Source organism: Argiope bruennichi, chromosome 1, assembly GCF_947563725.1.
Source record: "Argiope bruennichi chromosome 1, qqArgBrue1.1, whole genome shotgun sequence".
Lineage (NCBI taxonomy): Eukaryota > Metazoa > Arthropoda > Arachnida > Araneae > Araneidae > Argiope > Argiope bruennichi.
In genome coordinates, this window is record NC_079151.1 from 55,752,697 (window position 1) to 55,772,553 (window position 19,857).

The following is a 19,857-nucleotide window of genomic DNA, read 5'->3' on the forward strand; positions in this document are numbered from 1 at the left end:
GAGTTTTCCTTAAAGTAATTAGCTCATAATAATTGATACTTTTCACTGGAGTGCAAGAACTTGACAAACTTGCATTGTCTCATATCTTTTTCAATATCAATAATAATATGAATATTAATACTACACATTCAATACATACAGATGATAGTTAATAACTACAAGTTAGAAGTTAGCTGAATATGAAACAATAAATCTATGCATGGTAGAAGAGGTGTGAACCATGTTGTAGATGGTATATCTACAACATGGTCACTCTAGAAGTCCTTTAACAAATTAAATATGTTCCAATTTCATATGGAAACTTGAATTAACAACAATGAAATAACTGGATATAATCACTTTTCAAAATAAATCTAATTAATGTCCTAAAAAATTTATTAAAGTAACATTTCACAATCCTAAAAACTTATATTTACACAGATACAATAAAATAACATTCGTTAAAAATGGCTACAATTTGCAGAAATTAAAATGCTGTAATTCTCATTCTCCTTACTTTTTCAAGATGCCCTAAAAGAAAAAGAACAAAAAATACTTTATAGCCATTTATTTGAATTTGTAAAACAAAAGGTAAATTCATTAAAAAAAGCATATAAAACTTTTTTTTAAATATACTACACTGAAGAATATGTATTTAAAATACACTGTTTTCATTTTTATAAATGAAACAAATATGTTAGATTATCCAAAAGTGAACAGGAATTGCCAATTATGCTTGCAATTTCAGAAATGCTTGATCTAAATGCTTTTTATAGATTATTTGACACTTTTTTTTTTATAATAAAGAATATTTTAACGCAGGAAACAGTTATGCTTTGGGAATGATGTACCTTAGAACACTAGCTCTTATCTTCAGTTGGGCAGTCATCTTATAGTAAACAATTGAATTGTTTAGTAATATTTACTAGTACCTGTTGTTTATCATTTGTAGTAAATATTGCTGTTTATCATTCAATTCTTGTTTATTAAGTGCAACTACATAATTGTTTGGGTTTTTTTTTTTTTTTTTTTGCTATGCAAGAAGTAAAACTTCTGAATATTAAAAAATTAATATTTATTTATTTATAAACTTCCAAGAATTTTTTGAGATGGTTATAAATAAAAAACAATTGAAGCCATGTATTGAAGGAAGAAAGAAAACTTCAAAAGAGAATATGTGAAGTAACATTACATTTACAACATTAATCTGGAATTTAATTGGCTTTACAAAATCCTGAAAAGAGAAATTTAAATTTGATATTTGTTACAATACGTAAGCACATAAAAAATTCAATAAAGAAATGAGCTCTGTTTAATAAATAACAAAGAAGCAATGAACTGATGGGGGGAAATTTTGGAGACAGGCCAATAAGTTTTCAATGGCCATTAATAAAATTTACCTGTCAAATGTAATGATGAAAAAACATCTGAAAAAGAAAATGTATATGATAAATTTATCCAATAGAAAGCCAGAACAATAAATTTTTCAGGAGCAACAACTTTCAATTATGATGATTTTTTTTAAAACCCTCAAACATAAAACCATCTTCCTCCTTAACATATATTGAAAAACGAAATAGGACTGACAACAGCATGATTTAAGACATAAGAGGATGTAATCTGGGATACAAGAAGATCTACTATGAATCACTTAGCATACAATTAGAATTTTATTTTTAATTAGTCCTCTTTCCTTATCTTATTCTTTAGAGATAATGAAAATTATATTACATAAAAAAGGTATCTTCAAAAAGAGAGGAAAATTTGTCCCTCAATTTTAAAATATAAATTGGCATTTTAATAATTTAAAAAAATTACTTTAAAACCAAACATGACACATACTTAGAATTTTTTTTAAAAAAACTGTACTTTCTTAAAATAATGGATTATACCAAAAAAAAAACACCAAGAAATACAATAAGTTTGATTAATTGAACAATAAGATTAATAAATATATACAAAGAGTGCTTCAAATATTAAAAATATAATAGAAATATTACAGAAAAGAAAACCAATCGATCTCAAGAATGATAAAATTCGATTCTGAAAATGCCAAAATCCGTGTTAAAGTGGATATGTGTCATGTTTGTAAAATATATTACAGCTATATTGTCAATATATTTAAAAGTCAAATATATTTTTCTCATTCAAAAGATTAGCAGAAAAAGCTGGTATGAACTAGTAGATTTTAGTATTTTTATATGTTTATATGTATAAATATCATATTCTGCTTAGCTGAATATATATATATGCATATCATATTCTGCTGAGTAGTCAATTTACTTTTCTAAAAGGAAACACAACTATCTATTGCCGTTTTCTAATTTTATTTTTCATACAGAGGAAGACTATGTCAATAAATTGTATATAATCATAATTGATAAACATTCAAAGATTTAAAATTTGAGATATTGAAGGAAAGAAAATGAGATTTTATAAATAATCTGTAAGACAGAACATGTTTCTGATTATACTAGTTACTTTAAAAAGAAACAACTAAAATTAGATAATGTTTCTAATCGGGAATAAACATTACAGGTAAAAATCTATACAGATCAATAAGACTATCTTAACTGCAATCACAATCTCTTTAACATTTTAGTAATTTTCTTTCCATTTATTCATAAAACATTCAGTAGCAATATGAATATATCAATAATAATAAATATATCAATGCTAGTTACACAAATCAAATACAAAAACATCATGCAGAATAACAATTTATATATATATATATATAATGATATTTTAAAATCTAATTTCAATTCTAATTAATTTCTTAAGTTTTGTCTTAATTTAGTCCATATTAACTTCATTCTAAAATATTCTCTTATTTCCTGATCCCAGTCCATTTTTTCTTAATGCAACAGAAAGTTCTGTAAAAATGCTTTAGTCAGCAGTTCCCACATTCCAAGTGAAGGGATAAAAAATTGCTAAATTAAACAAATTCTTCCAAAAGATACCTATATTCCCATACCGAAATCGACATGTGTAAAGAAATCCCTACCAGAATGTCATAATATTTAAACACTGGGGAAAATATTCTCGCTCCCTTTTACGCTAATCTGTTCTTGTATTGCATGTGAACGGACGCACCTTGTCGCATCCTGTTTGTAAATGAATTATGCCTCCCAGGATGTAATAAAGCGAACTTAAAAATTTGAATGTATCTTCTCTCTTTGGAAACAACTCTGCTTTAAAAAAATTATGCTTACATATATATATATATACATATTAAGTTATTTAGAATGATGATTTAAATATAATAGATTTTAAATTTAAGAAAATAATCACTTACATAGGAATTTTATTTAATATGAATTTAATATTGTATATTTTGAAATTGCAAACTGGTATATTAAGTTAATTATGAAAGAATTCAATCAAAAGGAAAACTACAGGTTGCAAAATGAACACCATTTTTCACTGGATAATGCTTAAGATTGAACTTTCAAAATCACCTTTATCGCTTTAAATGCATAAGAATGATTCATATAATCATAATCTAATTAAAGCTTGCAAGTAATAAAATAAATATTTTTAAAGATATTACTTTGTGACAAAGAGTGTTTTATTTTTAATAGCCATTTCTTATTGTAAAAGCAAAGTAAAATTAATGGGTTGTTTAAATTCTACTGTACATTATTTTAATTAATTTCAACTGAAATTAACTAACATGAAGTAAATCATGTTTTTTAAAATTATGTATTTGAAAATTGTTAGTATTCAGTTCACATATTCAATGTTTGAATTGCTAATAATGATCCAGGCAATAAAGGCCTGAAATGGAGATTAAATTAACCCTTTAAAGTATACAATTTTGAAAATTGGTATACATGCATAATTTATCAAAATAAAAGTGTACTCATAATAGACAAACTAATTTACATTAAAACTGAAAATTAATTTTGTTTTAGAAAATAATCTCAAAGAATAAATAATTTTTTTCTTAAAGCAAGAGATTATCTTATCTTAAAATTCTTCTGATTATTATTAACTCAAAAAATCATTATTTCCAAAAATAAAATTGAAGCAGTTGAAATCCAGGCCTCCAAATATTAAATACATCTACCTTTTCTGCTCATGCATCTATAATTAACATTACATTAATTCTCATTTTACATTAAATTGATATATAATACTTCACAAACTATGCAATTTTTAAAAAATAAAACAATATTTTGTTTTTAATTAATTATTAAATTTACATGTAAAAAAATTCTAGATTAAAAATACAACTCTGACATAGACTGGAAAAAAAAAACATCAACTGAAATACAGTTATGCAAATTTTTTCTTATTTACATCAATGAAAAAAATATAACCCTTTTCAATCTTTTTAGAAGTTGTATCAACTTAGCATGTGAAATAATTGGAGCAAAAATACTGCTAAAATGGAATGAAGGGAAGTAAGTGTTTGGGTTTGTTTGGTCTATTTAGTTTGATAATTAAGATATTAATTTAAAAGTTTTCTTTCTAAATAACTGTAATGCAAAAAACAAAGTATAGATGAGCAATCAATTTCAATTGCATTTGAAATTATTTCGTTACAAAGCATATCAAAATATATAGGAGTTGATTAAGATTGCAGAAGTTTTAAACAATCTTAAATTTATAAAATAATAAAGAAAATTTGATGTTTTGAAAAGTTAATTCAACAATATATGAATGAATGTTGCTATAAAAATATGAAGTTATATATCTCTGAATGGATTAAATACTGACCTTAGGATTTAATGCAGTATCATTTTTCAAAATGAAATAGAAATTTCAAGGTGCATTGGCTCATTTTTTTTATTCGCGATTCTTTCTTAAAAAATTGATTTTAGAATTAAATGTAATATAAAGCACAATTGATTCCGCTTTTAATGTGGTAAAAACTTTATGAAAATTAAATTTTTGTGATAAAAGAATATTTTTTAAATAGTCAGCTGATTAACCTTTTTCATTGAGTCTAAAAAATAATTATGATAAAATATTTTTATTTACTATTAACGATTTAAGTTATGCAAGACATTATATTATCCTTACTTTAAAAAAAGCTAAGAACAATATTAAAAAATGCAAAATTTTCAGCCCTCCCTTATTTTGGCTTTATATGTCAAAAATTTAGCAGCTAACTTCAATTTAAATATATCCAAATTAAATGTAAATACCATAATATATGAAAAAATCTTACTTTTTACATATATAAAAAAAATGGAATTCCAGTCAATATTTCAACACATATTTTAACTGAACATGTTTCAGTTCACACGGTATTTTTTAAGAGTAGCTAAAAAAACTAAAACTAAAATTATTGATTAACTATTGAAATACAAAAAGTAAAAGAAAGTGTGACAAGAACAGCCTATTTTCTACATGTGTATATAGTCAGAAAAATCCTACATTCCCCCCCCCATATATTTACTGGTTTTTTTTTTTTTTTTCTCGAATTACCAAAACTCTCATATTCAAAATATTCTTGATGTGTAGAATAGTTTTTAAAATATGTGTTTATACCTAAGAGATTACCATAATGACATAAAAATATATTAAAACAACCCCTAATGCATTATATAACAGCATTTTTAAATCGTAAACACTGCAATGTGTTAAGAAACTTTTTACTATATAATAGGCTGTACATAAGAAGTTCCTGCTGAGCATAATCTTTGTATTAGAAATTAGCTTGTCCTGTCACTTTGCCTTTTAGGTATCTTTTTTTTTTTTCAGTTTGTAATAAATATCTGCAAAAAAGTCACTAGTTTTCATCAAATGTTATGCTAAAGTAAATTAGAGAACATAAAATAACTTATAAAAGATGTTCTATTTATTTTAGTTGTAACCGAGATAATCATTTTGATGAAATCACAAGGTGATAATGCATGTCATATTTTTATTATCAAGTCGAAATTCATATTACAAATTTAGAATTATTAATGGGCCTTTTTTATTTCAAGCACAGTTGTGAAAAGTTGGTGGAAGAAGAATCGAGAGAGGCACTCAAAAAAGCTTTATTATAAAATGCTTATGTTAAAAAAAAGCTTTTATTAAAAAAGTGATTTCAGAATAATGTAAAACTAAAAAATGACTTTAAATGGAATAAACTACTGAATTTTCTTCAAGAAGAATATTGAGACTGATGTACAGATAATAAAAATTAAGTGGAATAATGCAAATATCCAGACAGATACAGTAGAATGGGCATTCATTCATAGAAGGCATAGTTCTCAATCGTCAGTGAGATGACACTAAGACACACACCTCATCAGTTCTCATTTGTATATAAAGTATGGTATATAACTAAAAATAAAGATAATGTGTGTAATATATTTTAAATGACTATTCTAATTATTTCTACATCATTCAGCAAAAATATAGTCTTTTATAAAAAATATTAAATAATCCACAATGATGCCAATGGCCCATTTTTCATTCAAGCTTCTAGTACAAAAGCCAGATAATCTGTTTTAGTACTGCACATTAAGTTTTTCGTCGTTAATTATCTTCATGTTCTCAAGTTTAATGTATGCCAAATCAGACTAAATTGTAAATTGGCAAGAACTGCTTTTAAATAAGCATAGTTGTGAGCATTTTGCCAAATGAGAAAGACTGAAGTTAAAACAAAAGTTAACTGAACATTTCTTAGATTATTTTACGTTTTTTAATTAAAAATGGGATATTTATTGAAAACCGAGTCATCCTTGAAATATGTATTATAATTTTTTTAAAACACACTAATAATTCAAGATGGCACCGTGAGTTCACTGAAAATCACAGGTAAGTTTCAGTATGTTCAATGGAAATCCGCATTGTACATGTATACTAATTTTCAAAACTAATCGCCTTAATGTTTTTTCAAATTCTTCATTACTTGGATTACAGCCACAAGGATTAGCTAATCTTTTATTTACTTTTTTCAATTAATGCTGTAATTTTTGAACATGGAAGTGTTTACCTGAGAAGTCAGTATTCATGTAACTGGGGTTAAAGAATCCCAATGGTCAGTAGACGTTGTTTCTTGTTGTCTTTGTGACCTTCAAAAAATTTGTATGTTAAATTCAAAAGGATTCAAAGGTGCATTTTTAAAAAGGTGAGATATTTTAACTGTGTTCTATTTGCTACCAAAGCTAATACAAACGTCATGTTTTAATTACTCACACAAACATAAACCTCTTTATTAAAATTGGATCTCTCTCTTTCCCTCTATTTTTTTAAAATTTATTTTAAGCAACTCAAAAAAAAATTCATAATTTTGAAAAGGATAAATTAAAACCATAAAAAAATATGACAAAACAAAACACATCTTTAATCATTACTCAGTTTTATAAAGCTAGTTTATTTTTAAAAGGGGAACAAACACACAAACAGCCTGCCAATAAGCAATGGAGCTCCCAAAATAAATAGGCAATCAAAATTCACTATAGCACAAACTTTTAGTTACTTGTGTTTCAAAATGTCTGTTAAATGATGAAAACGTTTGTCAAAACTAAAATCAACCGTCATGAAAAATGCATAAAAAACGAATTGGTTCTTTCTTTTTAATATTACACTTTTGATTATCAGCATATGTATAGCTATTACTGCAACAAAAAGTGGTAGCCAAAGAGATTCGTTTTTGATTCTGAATACTAACATTCCCCAACCAAGTTCTTTAATGGATTGTAATTATGTTTTTAATGTTAGTGTAAAATTCTACTAAAATGAAATTTTTTATTCTTTTTTTCTTCCTTCATAGAGAAATATCAATGAAATGTAAACACAGGGAATGTAATAGCACTCAGCCACTTAAAATGGAATACAATTTAAATTACCTTTCAAATATGGCCTTCAATATAGCAGCACTTTCTCTGTAACGATCTTCGTTGGCCCTTGCAGCCTGTTTCCACCTTTATTTAAATTGAAAGTTAATTGTAATTTTTACATCAAAAAAATCTAACAAAAAGGTAATGTAATCATATTTTTTATTCTGTGGCCTTGTATTACAACAGAAAAAAGTAATAAATAAACAATTTTGTCCAATAAATTAAATAAAATAAGCATTTTTCTTAAAGCATGAAAAATTTCCTTTTTATATTTTACTAAAATAAATATAGCATAGCAAAAATATTATAGTACAATAATAGATAATTTTAATCTGATAGCCTAGAATCTAATTTTTAAAGACATTTCTAAACAAAACAAAGTGATATTTAATCTAATTGCACTGCCAAAACAAAAGACAAACCATAAAGTATAAAAGGAATTTTCGATGCAAAATCATAAGAACAGTGGTAATAAAATAGAGCATAATTCCACAAGACCAAAATAAATGCAAAAATACAAGCATAATGTTTGTAACATAATAATTTTATTTCATATACATACTTTTGACGTACAGCCTTCCATCGCTGCAGATGGTTTGCCATCAATACATCTTTAGATACAGCATTCTGATCATCCTTCATCACAATAAAGAAAACAGAAAATTATTTTCAGAGTTTCTATACTTAGGAATTCTTAGCAAATATGTTTGATAATAACTTAAAAGATAACAAGTCTAAATCTATTGAATAATGCTGTTTGAGGAGTTGTAGCTAACACCACAACTTCTCAAACAGCATTATTCAATACAAATGAAATTATTCAGTACAAATTAAAAAGAATGAATTATTTTTAATCACTGCATAACATTTTAATTATAAGGAGCCTTGCCAGCACATATATATTGAACATTCTTAATGTTATACACTTTACTTTATGTCTTCTTAAATGTAAAGGTTCTGATCCCCAAAAGATCACATATACGAAACATGATAGAACATGTCAGTGAATTTCTTCATTTTTTTTTAATAAAACAAATCCAGAGTATTAATTTGATTTAAAATATTTCATCAAAATTTATTAAAAGAAAATACGTAATTAAATTTCCACACCATTTTCCATTTATAATATTATAATGATCTTATATGTAATTGAGGTTCACAAAATGTTTTTAAATGTTAATGGAATTTTGATATTTTTACTCATTTCATATACATTTTTCAAAATAAGTTTTATGATGTTATGATAAAACAATCCCACAAAACTAAAGGACACTGGGTGCAATATTAATCTCCACTGAGTCAACATGCACGTTTTCATCTTTAGAAAGAATTGTGTAATTTTTCATTTCATAAAAGCCATGTCCTTATAATAAGCAAATAATGTAAAACTGAATCAAGTATTTTTATTATTACCACATTTTGTTATTAGTAGATATGAGAGATTAATTTGAGGTCCAACAGGTAGAAGAAAAATTTAGCCCATTCTTCAAAACATTTGATAAAGAAATCAAAACATTTAATATCATGCAAATATAATCAATTCTGAAACCTTTAATGCATAACACTCTGCTGCTAGCAACTAATAAAATCTCTCCATTGTTTGTCTGTTAAATTTCTGTTAATACTCAGTTTTTGACATCTCTAAATGCAATTTGCCAACCCTATACATTGTTCCTTTTTTAATAAATAATTTTCATAATTACTCCTTTCTAGTCAATAAGGACAAAATGCTTTTAAATTTTTTGTTCATTAACATGTAATAAATTACTAAGCCGCTTAAGTAAACAACAACTTAATAACACAGAAACTGTATTAGATGCAATATATAAATATCTGTATCAATGTATTATGAATACACGAATTGCAAAATTAGAATATTAAAAAAATCACTTTTATAATATTTTATTTTAAAAAATTACCTTGACAGTTTTATATTTGATGAGGTACTTACAGAACAAATAATAAATTGTTCCTCCGGTTGTGGAATTGGTGATGGTATTCTTAAATCTTTGCCTTTCAAAGGACTAGGAGGTGGAAGGTGACGGACATCCTCGCTGTTTTCATCAAGTTCCTTAATGAGAAAGTAATGCAATTAGGCAAGGAAATTTTTTTATAATTATCAATAACTCTAATATGAATCTTATTTAATAATTGCTCTAGCATTTTTTAAGTTCAAATAATTATATGAAAAAACAAGAATTGAATTACTGAACAAGGTGTTGCTTTTTTTTAAAATGGATATGATTTTTCCTCCCCCCCTCCCACCTCATTTATTTAAGACTATCAAACATTTCAAATCTGCAGAAGAATTTTTTAATTTATAAATAGTTAATTTACTCATCACTCCTTAAGATAAAAATATTTTCTTAATTTTATAAATTTTTTTTATTAAAATCAACTATTTAATTGATTATGTCAAATCTTTTACAAAAAAATTTCTTCATACTATATAATGTTTGCATATAAAATCTGACATCAATCAATAAAGTAATTTGGAATTTTATAGCATACAAACTATTTATGTGCTCCAGATTTATTTATATAAACAATGAATTGCATTTTAAGCCTATCAACATAAAAGTTATTCAAATTAAACTTGTTTTAAAATTTTCAAACTGTTTTTATAGTAAATTAGATCTTAGCTAAATAATATACCTTTCAATTAATTTTAATGGTTCTTCTTAGTGATAAAATCTTTAATAAATGTTCATGTTCACACTTTCAACATGATCTTTTAACAGTTTAAGAAGTGAATTTGCTAAGATGGTACATATTTTAAATTTTAAATGCCTTATTGCTCCTAAAATTAATGTTATAATCATAGGAAAAATAAAGCATATATTTCACAGAAGATGGAAGGCAAAATTGCTTTGGAAGAGAAAAAAAAAAAAAAACGAAATATGAATTAACATTCCTAAGATAGATTTGATTAATAAGAAATCCTAAGAAATTGAAAGTAAAAAAGAGTATTATTATTAATAATCAAGAATATTATTTCACCACTGTAAAGGAATTAATAAATGTTTGTATTTTAAAATATGAATCTGTTATACATTTAAATTAATATGAACAAGAAACTAATTTCAAACCTAAGAGCAACTCTTACCATATTCATTTAAAAAGAATAAACAAATAAATAAATCATGCAGAAACATAAAAATAATCTCATTATTCATAAAGACAATTGTATGTATAAATAAAGCTCCATTTATTTTTTTAGTTTTTGAAAATTGCATAAATATAAGGATAAGTACTGCCAAAGTAAATAAAATTTATTGACTATGTTTTTGAAATGTATAAATTTACTCATATACAAACTTTTAATTCGATTAATAAAAAGAAAAGTAAATTTAAAAATTTTATTTTTCATGACCATATGAAATATATTTTGTACAAGAGTGAAAATTATACTACAAAATAATTTTATTTTCAATTTCATAATAAAATGAGAAGAATAATTGCAAGCATTGTTATTACATTTCAAATAAGTTTTACTCATATAAAAGCAAATTTTTTTTAAAACAATATGCTTGTGTTTTTTTACATGTTTTAATTTTTTATATAAATAATTTTGGAGATTCCATTTCATCAACAAACAGTTAAATTTAATTTAATTAAGAAAAGAACCAGCCACTTTTGGTGATCAGCTGCTTCATCAGAGATACTGATTGTAATTAAATTTCTCAAACATAACTTCATGCTCATGATTCCATCAACAAACTATTTTTAAATCTCAAATTGTCATTTATATTAAAGCCATGTTATTTTAATAGTATTCTGTATTTTCAACTATTCCTGCATACAAACTTTTCAAATGGAAATCAATTCCATGACACTAAAGTTCTATTAAAAACAATTGTCTTGTTCAATTATCTTCCATCTTTTTTTGTACTGTAATTTCAATTTTTTACTACATTTTTCATGTAAATTATATCATTATTAAAAATAAAAAGAGTCCTTTTTCCTAAGCTTTCAGCAATGGAAGGAAATAAAACAATTAAACATTTGAAAATTCAATGAAAATAGTTTTAATTTCAGGCTATAATTGTAACACATTACTGAAAACTAATCAAAAAATTATCTTAAAAATTGTCAAAATTCTGGAAAAAAATAGCACAACAATTAAATGGAGATTATTCAAAAGACATTTTTAATCTTTAAAATAGTGTGAATAACATTTTCAGGAGTTATAACAAAGGAAAGACTCAAATAATCTTGCTTAATTTTTAATTAATTAAAATTCAATTCTAAAAAAAACACTTTAAGGCGTATATTTCCACACTATAAAACATATGTACCAAAAATTTGGTAGCTTTAAGTCAAAAGGTATATCCAGCCCACCACCACACACATTCATCTTTATTATCAGCAGAAATATCAGTTAACAATTGTAAAGAAAGACAAAATATTTAAAAGAAATTGAGCAATAAATTGTAAAAGACATGAATGCTTAATAGAATTACACCTTTTTCCATAAAATTATTTTTAAAATCCCTTTTAATCTTTTCAATACAAATAATAAAAGAAAAATCCTATATAAAAAGTAAAAAGAAAAATCCTATATAAAAAGTAATAAAAAAAATAGTTTACTTTATCAGGATCTTCTGAGGTCTGAGGTTCATCTGTCACAGGTTCTTCTTTAGGTTGTTGACAACTTTTATATAAAGCCTGATTATTAATCCAGGCTCGACATATGGGATACAGAGGAGTTTGTTCAGTGAATGGGGTCAGATCTACAGCACGATCAAATAACTTCATCACATATGAATCTGTAAAAATAAAATTATTTTTATATTTCCTCAAAAAGAAGAGGGGAAGAAATATTAAAAAAAAATAATCAGCTAATATTTTTTTCATCATCATCATATTTGGCTAGACAGCCCAGGGTGGGCCAGTGAATTCTTCTGAATTCTGTTCTACCGCATTCTATTTTTGACACTTGTGCACCAGTTTCTTTCCTGGATAGCTAAGAGATCTGACTCCACTGACTCCATCCATCTCATTTTGGGTCGACCCCTTTTCCTACTTGTTAGAGCTTTATGTAAAATAATTTTTTTTAATATGGAATCCTCATCCATTCTAAATATATGAGCCACCCAGTTAATCTGATTTAATTTTATGAACTTTACAATATCTGGCTCTCTATAGATTTTATATAGCTCAAAGTTATATCTTCTTCCCAAACATGTTGATTTCTATCCCACCAAGAATGGCTCGCAGAATTCTTCTTTCAAAAATCGTTTTAGTCCATCAGTAACTATAGAACCAAGATAAGTAAAACTTTGGACAGCCCAAAATTTGTGAGAACTGATTTCTAGATGGGATTCATGGGAGGTTCCATTACTTAGCACAGGCATAAATTTGGCCTTTTTACTGTTTATGATAAGTTCCATGCTATTAGCAGAATGCTGAAAGAAAGAAAAACATCTTTTAATGCAGAAACAGTTCTTGAAATGATGTCAGTATCATCCACATAAGCCAAACTTTGTGTTGATTTTGAGAATATATTGCCTCTGATGTTAATTAATGTATCTCTTATGACTTTCTCTAAAGCAACATTAAAAAGAAGACAGGATAAAGAATCGCCCTGCTAGACTCCATTATTGACACCAAATTTGTCTGATAAAGATACTAAGAATTTGACCCAGCAAGTGGTATTGGACATACTTGCAACTACAAGTCTAATTAATTTAGGCAGTATTTGAAATTCAGCCTGAGCTTCATACAAGCAATACTTCCTTAAGTCCAAATATAACTAGAATAGTAAGAAATTTACAAACACAGATATTTATCCTTATATTCAAAAATTTTACAAAAGTTGATTGGATAATGTTATTATACCTAACTTAGAAAGAACTTAGACAGAATCTGACACTAAAGATTACTAGGCAAGCAAGGTTGATTACAAAACCAAGAACAAAATAATAATCACTGTCAATTTCAAAATTAATTTTAGATTGCTTCAATACCAATAAATTAATTAATTGTAAATATATAGAAGAAAGGGATAATAGTCAATTAATTACTGGCATTTCTATTCAATGTTTCATCCTTTCTCCGCCGTTTGCGCTGTGTCCGCTGGGCAGGTTTCTTTGCTGGAGAGGAAACAGGAGAAGGTTCCCTGAAGTGAAAGAAGAACACTCAAATAAAATACAATAAATTTTAAAAGAATAAATAAAAGAAAGTAAAAAGCTTTTTTAAATGCAACTTTAAAACATAAGATGTAGTAATAATTCGCACTGTAAGATTTTTTTTTTTTTTTTTTGAGTAACAAATTCTATACTGAAAGTTGTTTATGTGCATGCTAAAACAGGAAGAAATTCTTTTTTTAAAAAATTTTGAATCTTTAATCCATACAATGTATATAATATTAGGAAAAATTAAAAATGCCAAAAAATTTTCCTTTATGCTAAACTTATACACATTACAGTTTTTGCTTGCAAGTAGCATCTAAATACTTCTTTTTAGTTGCTTGATGACAGAGAAATCATATTTAAAAACTCTGCACAACATTTTGAGTTTGTGTAAATGGTTTTAGTTTTTTCTTGATGTACAGACAGACACAACGATGTATTTTGAATTATAAAGAACTACCTTTCTCGATAATTCTGCAAGTGATTTAATACATTCTGTTTGATAAGTGAGAGAACATTTTGCATCTGTTCACCATTTTGACAATTTTTCAGTTCAACTCACCATGCTGCAAAGCAAGTTTTATCCACAACTTATCTAATGAATTAGGGTGTGCTAAATTGATTTATTTAAGAAAGCTGATTTAAACTGATCTTTTTAATCAAATTTCAGCATATTTAATTTTCAGAATAAAGGTGGTATAATATAGCAATCTTTCTTTCTTGGTCTCAAACGTTTATTATTACTATAGATTCTGACTGTCTTTTTCAACAAATTAAATATACAATTGGGGAAAAAAGAATTTAATGAAACCAAATTTTATCTTCAGAACAAATAAAACAGTCAATTATCAAACTTTGAAGAAAAAAAACTAAGATTAATTTTATTTATGCAGATTTTATTTAACTCAATTGCTTTGAAATTTATGCACTAGAGCAAAATTTGAAAATTTTAGAGACAAAAATCATTTGACTAGTAATTATAAAATTAAAACAGTTAATTTTGTTTTGGGCGGTTAAGAATACAATAACTATACAAACAAAATTCCAAAATGAGCTAACTTAACAAATCTGTAATTGGAAAAAAAAAAAGGGAATGAAGAGGGGAAAAACAACTTTATAATATAATCATGATACAATTTTATGAAGAATTTTTATACATTTTTTATGATAATAAATTAGCCAGTTATTAAGTTCATCATGGAATAAAACTTTGAAAATCATTATTTAATTTAATGAACAGAAAATAATCGAGGAAAGTGATATAGAAGTAAACAAAAAATTATTTTAGGTGAAAATAACATGTTAAATAATTAAAAATGTGACTTTACATGAAAAATGGCTCTTTCATCAAAATAAAGGTTAAAAAAAAGAAAAGAAAAATGATTTTCAGAGATAGACAAATAACTAAATTTTTAATTATACAAAATATATCAAAGCAAAAAAAATAAGGAATCATTTATAATTATCTTCAAAAATGCATTTAAATATTTCATCAAAATTAATAGCCACAAAAAAATTTTACAACTTACTTTTTTATAGAAATATCATTTAATCCCTTATGATATTCATCATCAGATGTTGAAGGACTGAAAAGATATTTTCCTTAATTTAATTACAATGTCAAAACTATATTAGAAAGATAAATTTCAAAGCAGATTGTAAAAGATATATAAATACCTCTCATCAGTTTTTTCCATAATATATTGCAACGCTTCTTCCAATTTGGACCTGGCATTGTCCAGTTCAGGAGCTAATGTGAAATCATTAAAAATAAAGTATACTTAAGAAATTTCATTCAGTTAAAAAATACTTAATTTCATATTCAGAAGCAGAAATGTAATGTTCATTTTATTAAAAATAAATAAGTTATTTTATATCAAGAATAAGAGAAAAAAATTCTTAAATTAATCAATAAATGTCATTTTTATATAAATTATTGAAAGCCAGTAATATTTGAAAAATAATATCAAATAAAACAATATAGAATTATTAAAAAAAAAAAAACCTTCATTTAAACTAAAATGGGAAGTCATTTCTAATAATCAGATCACAGCATTGCATTTTTATAAAGTACTATAATTACAAAACAATTAAAACTTCATATCTTTAAAACAAAATACAATTAAATCTGAATTCCGAACATAAATTACTCACTTTAGCTATGCAATATAATAACAGAGCTCTATTTTCAATAACATTTCAGACTCATTTTGGATATTATTGTGTTTATATCAGACAAAAGTGGATAAATTTTTAAATATTTCATCGATTAGATATATAAAAACATTATAAATTTGTATTAAGTTTCACTTGTCATAATAACAGGAAATATTTTTGTAACAATCATCTAAACATTATACATGGTTCTAACATTTTTATCAGAGAACATAATAATAAAATGCAATTCTTATAATTGAAAACATTGTTTTAAATGTGAAAGATGTAGATAATGAAATGATTAGCTCATCATTCCACTATCTATAACTTTGCAAAATATCCCACCTCTCCTTAAGATTCTCAATTTCGGAAATAAAATCCACCACTTAATGTTTAATCTTTCTACTGGATTATTATCGAAATTAGTACTTTCTCTTAAATATTTTCAGTAGTTTTCATCTAATGCAACTCCCTACAAATTTCTTGCCTCTTGAGTTTTCTGTTATGGATAAGAGGAAAAAAATCTTTATTTTAACTCAAAAAAAGGTAAGAAAAAGTTCAAGTCAATGATATATTACTAAATTCTTGTTAACACTTTTTTTTAATTTAACATTTGAATGAAAAGGAAAGATACGACATTTAAAATGTTTCACTATAATTATTACAATATATATGAATATATTTAAATATACACGTACATAAAAAAAAAGCCTTGATTCAATCTGAGAATTTAAAAAAACAAGAAAAGAAGGTTTTTTTTTTTTTTTTTTTTTTGCATATTAAATAAATAGAATGCAGCCAACTATATTTATCCACAATCAGTTATAACTTTGAACAATGGGATAATGCAAAGCTTGTTGCTTTGTAATTAGGGCAAAGTAGGAAGAAAATGTAGGAGAGTACAGGAAGTGTGTAGGATAATACTACAGGCAGAAAGTATCTCCAGAAACAGAGTCTAGAAAATAATTAAATCCAGTAGAAAAATAAAACATTAAATTATCATTTTTGGTAAAAAGATTCAACAAAAAAGTTTTTTAAAAATATTTTGTTTAGGACAATATTCACAAAAGCATAATAAATTAATATGGTACCTGTATATCAACTGCATTCCAATGATTAATACCCATAGATATTTACTGCAATTTATCGACAAAGAAATCCGGTTAACCTATTAATTATGTTTGCCAATGACATGCGGTTGAAACACAAGTATCTTTAATATCAAAGTGAGGTGAAAGAAAAACAGCTATAATAATGATTTGATGCTTCGTTAGGTACAGTATAATTCAAATACAGCATGGTCCTCACATTACTTTTTTTTTTCATCTACAATATTTTTATTTTTATAAATAAATACTACTTAAAATAAACTTATTCTTGGACATATTTCTACAGTGTTACAAAAAAATTCCCCAGCTTCTTTGCATATCTTTGTCATAATAAAGATACTATTAAAAATTTATTCTAAAATGTAACATAATATTAGGGTAAAAGTTCTGTCATGTAGCAACTCCACTTTCAAATACTGTTACTAATCACAAGACTCATACATAATTTTTTTAAATATATATATGCTAATCACCTTAAAGCTCTTTTGCACTAAATTACCACAATAGAGTTTAAAATATGTAAATAAAAACAACAAAAAATGCTTTAAAAAATCCATCTATGAGAGTGGTAATATGAAATAGAATAATTTCTTTTAGCCAACACTAAAAACTAAATATTTACTAAACATTCCTGCCCCTTGAAGGTCTCTGTAGATGGTTAAAAGGGCACAAAATTATAACAAACAGGTTGTTTTTAGGAAGAATGCAAAATATATCTAAGCAATATAATAGATTACTAGGACCTAATGTTTTAAAAGTACGATTGAAGAAATCATACATAACACAGATTTTTTTTAAGTGTTTTAATTACAACATAAAAAAATCAAATTTTCTTTTCAAGAGATATCAGCATGCAGAAAGATTTTATTTTTATTTTCCATTAAAATAAAGAAAACAATTATAATAAACTTATTATGAGAAGTGAAAATATAATGAAGAGAAAATATTTTATTAAAATAATTTATCAAATTAAGTCTGATGGAAAAACTATTATATATATATAGTATATTGCACCTACTAAATGAAATTAATAGCATTTAATGTATTTTTTAATGTATTCTTTTTTTTTAACTATCTGAAGATTTTGAAACCCTCTACAAGACTATAAAAGATTTGTTTTAGACAGAAAGGTATATGATACTATTTAACATATGAACTTTAAATCAGAAAATTTCATTATTCTACTTCATCAAATTTGCAAATTTAAGAAATTTGTATTATAAAGAAATAAAATAAGGAAATTAAAAATATATCTAGCATACTATACATCCCTTGACATGCAGATTAAAAATTTATAAAATATAATCAAATCAAAAATCTTAAGCATACTATACAATGATTTCAAATTGGGCAAGCTTGTATTAATTTTTTTTTTTTTTTTCATAAAAGTCATAAAACCTTATGAAAATGCAATAAAAATCTATGCATTTTAGCTAAAAACTTTAAGGGTCATTTTTCTGCAAAAAGAATTTTTTTAATCATAATCATACAATAAAGTTAATATACTTTTTTAAAGCAAAGAGGAGTGTTTTAAAGAAAATCACTATTAATTGGATTTTACCAATTGTGAACCAATAATGATTTTATACTTCCTATCCTATCTTGTATTAAAGTATGTAACTTATCATGCAAAATTGAACTAATTCTAACTTACAAGACAGATAGTTTATTTTTTTAAATAAAATTTTTGAAAAATACAACATTATAAAAAAATTTCTCTCATATTTTGAAAAAATTTCTTAAAGTGGATATTTAGTTCCTGTCTATTAACTCAGGGAAATATGAGAGACTTCAAGCTGCATATTGATTTTTATATATCATAACCCTCAAATCTGAAAGAAAATTAATGTTTGAACCTTGCAGAGAAAGAAATCAACTGTGATACATAGTGGTATATAAATTAACACAATGAATTTATAAATTTGAGCTTTAATTTGTGGATAATAAAACATTATGCAAAACATTACAATGTAGACAAATTTTGGCACACAAAGAAAGTTGCACAAATATTCTACTTTTATTTTTTAAAAATGGAAACAAGTGATCATTCAGAAATTCTAATTTTAAACTAAATCAATGTCAAATAGAAATTAGCAGATGGTGTAAAATTTTTAGTAAATTTTCATATAAACAATTGAAAACAGCTGTTTCAGAAAATTATAAACAAGTTGTATACCTATTTTTTCTTGCTTTATTCTGAAAGCCATCTTTTGATAGATATTCTATGCAGTCCAATATGAAATACACAAGTAGACAAATTCGTGCTTATACTTATATTACCATTTCCTTTAGAATTTCCTATTATTATAAAGGAAAAACCATGCAGACAAAGAAATACTTTGCTTCAAAGTTTAAATTGATATCAGAAAGCAATATAGCTTAATAAGCATCAATAATTAAACATAAATTTCTCATTTTCTATTATATTGACAAAAACGTAAACTAAAATAGCGCTGTTGTTACCAATAGCAATTCTGAAATTTAATTGGCTTACTGACAACCATGTGATAATTACGTCAGAAATTATCTCATGTAATGTAGGTGCATTTCTCTACTTAAATTTTTACAAAATTTCAAATAGTATTATATAAAATATATTAATTATTTAGAAAATTAAAATATATTATCTTAATCTCGTTTATACTCATAAAATGTTAAATAAGTTTATAAAATTATTAGAAAAATTCTATT

The 19,857-nt window shown here is 25.1% G+C and overlaps 1 protein-coding gene across 2 annotated transcripts; it reads right to left on the reverse strand.

Annotated features, from left to right (window-relative positions):
• Window positions 1-339: 339 nt before the first annotated feature.
• On the reverse strand, window positions 340-19,635 carry LOC129981017 (protein lin-37 homolog). 2 transcript variants are annotated; one of them, XM_056091617.1, is made up of 10 exons: window positions 19,343-19,635; window positions 15,578-15,650; window positions 15,430-15,486; window positions 13,793-13,887; window positions 12,357-12,535; window positions 9,718-9,837; window positions 8,329-8,402; window positions 7,776-7,850; window positions 6,920-6,998; window positions 340-510 (listed from the first exon to the last, which is right to left on the reverse strand). In XM_056091617.1, the coding sequence occupies exons 1-9, from the start codon at window positions 19,371-19,373 to the stop codon at window positions 6,935-6,937; spliced, it is 768 nt and encodes a 255-aa protein (XP_055947592.1). In that variant the 5' UTR covers window positions 19,374-19,635; the 3' UTR covers window positions 340-510; window positions 6,920-6,934. The 2 variants fall into 2 exon arrangements, with proteins under 2 accessions (XP_055947592.1, XP_055947602.1); XM_056091627.1 differs by lacking the exon at window positions 6,920-6,998 and having other exon boundaries at window positions 19,343-19,633.
• Between the last annotated feature and the right edge of the window lie 222 nt (window positions 19,636-19,857).